Raw genomic sequence first — 3,598 nt, forward strand, 5'->3', positions numbered from 1 at the left:
CCCACCACAACACCCCCCACAACCCCACCCACCCACCCCCACACCCACCCACCCACCCCCCACACCCCCCCCCCCCACACACCCACCCCCACCCACACCCAACCCCCCACACCCACACCCCCCCAACACCCCACCCCACCCACCCACCACCAACCCCCCCACCCCCACCCACCCCCACACACCCCACCACCCCCACACCACCAACACCCAACCCCACCCCCCCACCACACACCCCCCACACCCCACCACCACACCCCACACCCACCCCCACCCCCCCACCCACCAACCCCCCACCACCCCACCCACCACACCACCCACCCCCACCACCCCCCCCCACACCACCACCCCCACCCCCCCACCCCCCCACACCCACCCCACCCCCACCCACCCAAACCACAACCCACCCCCCACCCACACCCCCCCACCCTCCCCACACCCACACCCACACACACCCACAACCCCACCCACTCCACACACCACCAAACCCCCCCCCCCCCCAACCCCCCACCCACACACCACACCCACCCCACACAACACCACACACCCCACCCACCAACCAACACCACACCCCACTCCCCACACCAACCCCCACCCCACCACAACCCACCACCCACCCACCACCCCCCCCCCCCACACCCCACCCCACAACACACCCACCCACCCCCAACCCCACCACCCCACCACCACCACACCCACTACCCACACACCAACACCCCCCACACACTCCCCCTCCACACCACACACCACACCAACACCGCCTCCACAAACCACACCCTCCACCCCAACCACCCACAACACCATCACCCACCCCACACCACACCTACACACAAACCCACCACACACCCACCACCCCCCACACCCACCCCACCCAACCCACCCACCCCCACCTCGCGGGCGAGGACTCCGCCCCCCGACAAGCCTGTTCCCCGTCACCACGGTTACAGCCGAGAAGTAGAATAAAGTAGACGAAAGCAGATGTAACGAACGAGTTAGAGATTTGCCTGAGTCGTCCGAGGTGGGATATGAACCCGGGCCTCTCACTCGTCCAAAGGTTCCACAGACAAACACATTCTCAGTCAGCTAAAGGCGAGATCGCCCCGACAAAAAGGCCAACGTCGTTATTTTATTAGGGCGACATAGCTCAGGAGGTAAGAGCGGTTGTCTGGCAGTCGGAGGGTTGCCGGTTCGATCCCCCGCCCTGGGCGTGTCAAAGTGTCCCTGAGCAAGACGCCTAACCCCTAATTGCTCCCAACGAGCTGACCGGTACCTTGCATGGCAGCCTTTCACCGTGTGAGTGTGTGTGTGAATGGGTGAACGAGAGGCATCAATTGTAAAGCACTACATAGAGAAAGCAGAGTGCAGTAGAGTGACGTGTGATCACACGTGAGCAGCATAGACGAAAGCTTTATTGACCAGTTGGTAACTGGATTTGCGGGGCGTCACGTACAATTGACACACAGAATCACATTAGAGTTTACAATGCAGGCAGTAGAGGTCACGAGTAGAATTTCCATTTAAATTCAAATTTAACAGTCGCACAGGAAGGGGTGAATGCATCACCACCCACGAGCTACTGAGCCAGTGTTCGTTTGACAGTCAGGAAACGGCAGAACACATCCGGTATCACTTCCCTGACGGGGTCAGAGGTCACGGATTACAATCCCCCTCCCGCCTGTATTGATGTTAAACAAACAGAAAAAATCAAATGAAAATTTTGGCGGGAAACACCAGCCAGTTTCCAGACGGCAATGAGAAAAGCCGCAGAGAGGAGAGATGCAGGCAAGCCGCAGGTCATGTGCAGTGCATACATGCAAATGCATTTCTGAAACGAAATATCTGACTGAACATGGAGCTGGAGGAGGGAGAGCGGCGTTGGGGGGGGGGGGGCAGATGGGATTGGGGGTGTTTCTCTCATTTTAGGATGGCAACACTGCTGAATGGTAATGAACCTGGAGGATGAGGCTTCCTTTCTGTTCTCTCTTTCCCACACGCAAGCACGCGCACGTGTACACACTCACTCACACACACACACACACACACACTCACACGGACACACACTCACACACACACACACACACACACACACACTCACACGGACACACATAGGTTAAACAGGAGTTTCCGAACCTCTGCACTAAAAAATTCCCTGAACACAAATCACTGCTTCAACACCCTCCCCCCACCCCACCCCCAAACACGCCCACCTCCACCCCCTGGTCCCTGACAGTGGACATGCAGCCCAGAGCAGGACTTCTAAACCATGACTGACAGCAACACAGCATGCATAGCCAGCGTGCTCCTGAGAAGTACCAAGCCTCTTCTCCCCCATCCTCTTCCAGCTCTCCGGGAGATGCCAGACCCGCCCCCCCCACAACCCCCGCCCCCCCGGCCAGTCGTTCTCCTAAAAGCATTTGCAGTTTTTCATCCTTTTGTCAGGGAAGAGAAATTCTTTATAATTTCTTTTTTTTTTTAAACTTATTGAAATCCATTTTTCTTATATGCAAATATTTTAATCACAATAATGGAGAAAGTGCCTCATCGTCTCCAGCTCTCCTGTCATACAGTAACCACACACACTCTCCATTTTGAAGTGTTTTTTTTTTTGGTGTTGGCCCTTTATACTGGCAAGGCTGCAGTCCCTGAGCCTGTACTTGGACAGGATCTTTCTCTGCTTTGTATCTCTGACAGAGCAGAGCCACTCAGACAATATACTGTCTCTTTTTCGGGCCCAACGGCAATTAAATTAGTCTTGTTTTTGGGTTGCATAATCCCAATATTCCACGTAGGAGGTTTTTGGTCTGTTTAATAATTTGGTTTACTCTTATTTTATTTTCTGATACAAAGCTGGTCTGCTTATTGCGCTAGTTTGATTAAAGGGTTACCCCAGATTCAGTACCAGCTAACTGAGGGGACTGTTCTCATTACTGAGGTCACGGGCTTTCAGTGCCATAAACTGCAATGCGCCGTGTGGGTTTTGATTCGATGAGGTGCGTCTAGAATTTTAAAGTGCTTTTTTTGCATATGTATCATCAGTGGATGCATCATCAGTAATGGCCTAATTGTGCCTTGAATGCACTAGCACTCTCTCCCCTCTCACTTTAATTCAGTTCAAATGCTTCACTGGCCTGACACATTCCAAAATGCAAAGTGATAACAACAACCAATCAATACACAATACAAACAGCAACAATGACCAGCATAAAGGACAGCATTATAGCATTTATTAACTATCATATATAATTCAATTCAATTTTTTAGGTTTCCAATATATTTCCAATATTTCTCTCTCTCTCTCTCTCTCTCTCTCTCTCTCTCTCTCTCTCTCTCTCTCTCTCTCTCTCTCTCTCTGCAGGTGGGTGACTGTGAGTAAATATTGGGGTACCAGAGGGGGCTCCCCACAGAGCTCCTACCCTGAAGCCCCGGCACCCGCATAAACGCACGGCGTGATGAAATGAACGCATCACTAATTACAGCCAGGAACATCAAAAATGATGTCACATACAGATGACATCATATGGAGTAAATAACAATAGTAACTGGTTACATCCTCCCACAATACACCAAATAGCGGTCGGTGCGTGTTTGTAGTGATATTTTG

The 3,598-nt window shown here is 53.0% G+C and overlaps 1 protein-coding gene across 1 annotated transcript in view; it reads right to left on the reverse strand.

Moving 5' to 3' along the window:
* LOC135234749 (mannosyl-oligosaccharide 1,2-alpha-mannosidase IA) overlaps positions 1-3,598 on the reverse strand; it is a 218,319-nt gene that overhangs the window by 29,167 nt on the left and 185,554 nt on the right. The window contains exon 6 of the mRNA XM_064299681.1: positions 1,568-1,570. Within this exon, the coding sequence (XP_064155751.1) occupies positions 1,568-1,570 (3 nt within the window). The remainder of the gene's footprint in view (positions 1-1,567; positions 1,571-3,598) is intronic.

Source organism: Anguilla rostrata, chromosome 1, assembly GCF_018555375.3.
Source record: "Anguilla rostrata isolate EN2019 chromosome 1, ASM1855537v3, whole genome shotgun sequence".
Lineage (NCBI taxonomy): Eukaryota > Metazoa > Chordata > Actinopteri > Anguilliformes > Anguillidae > Anguilla > Anguilla rostrata.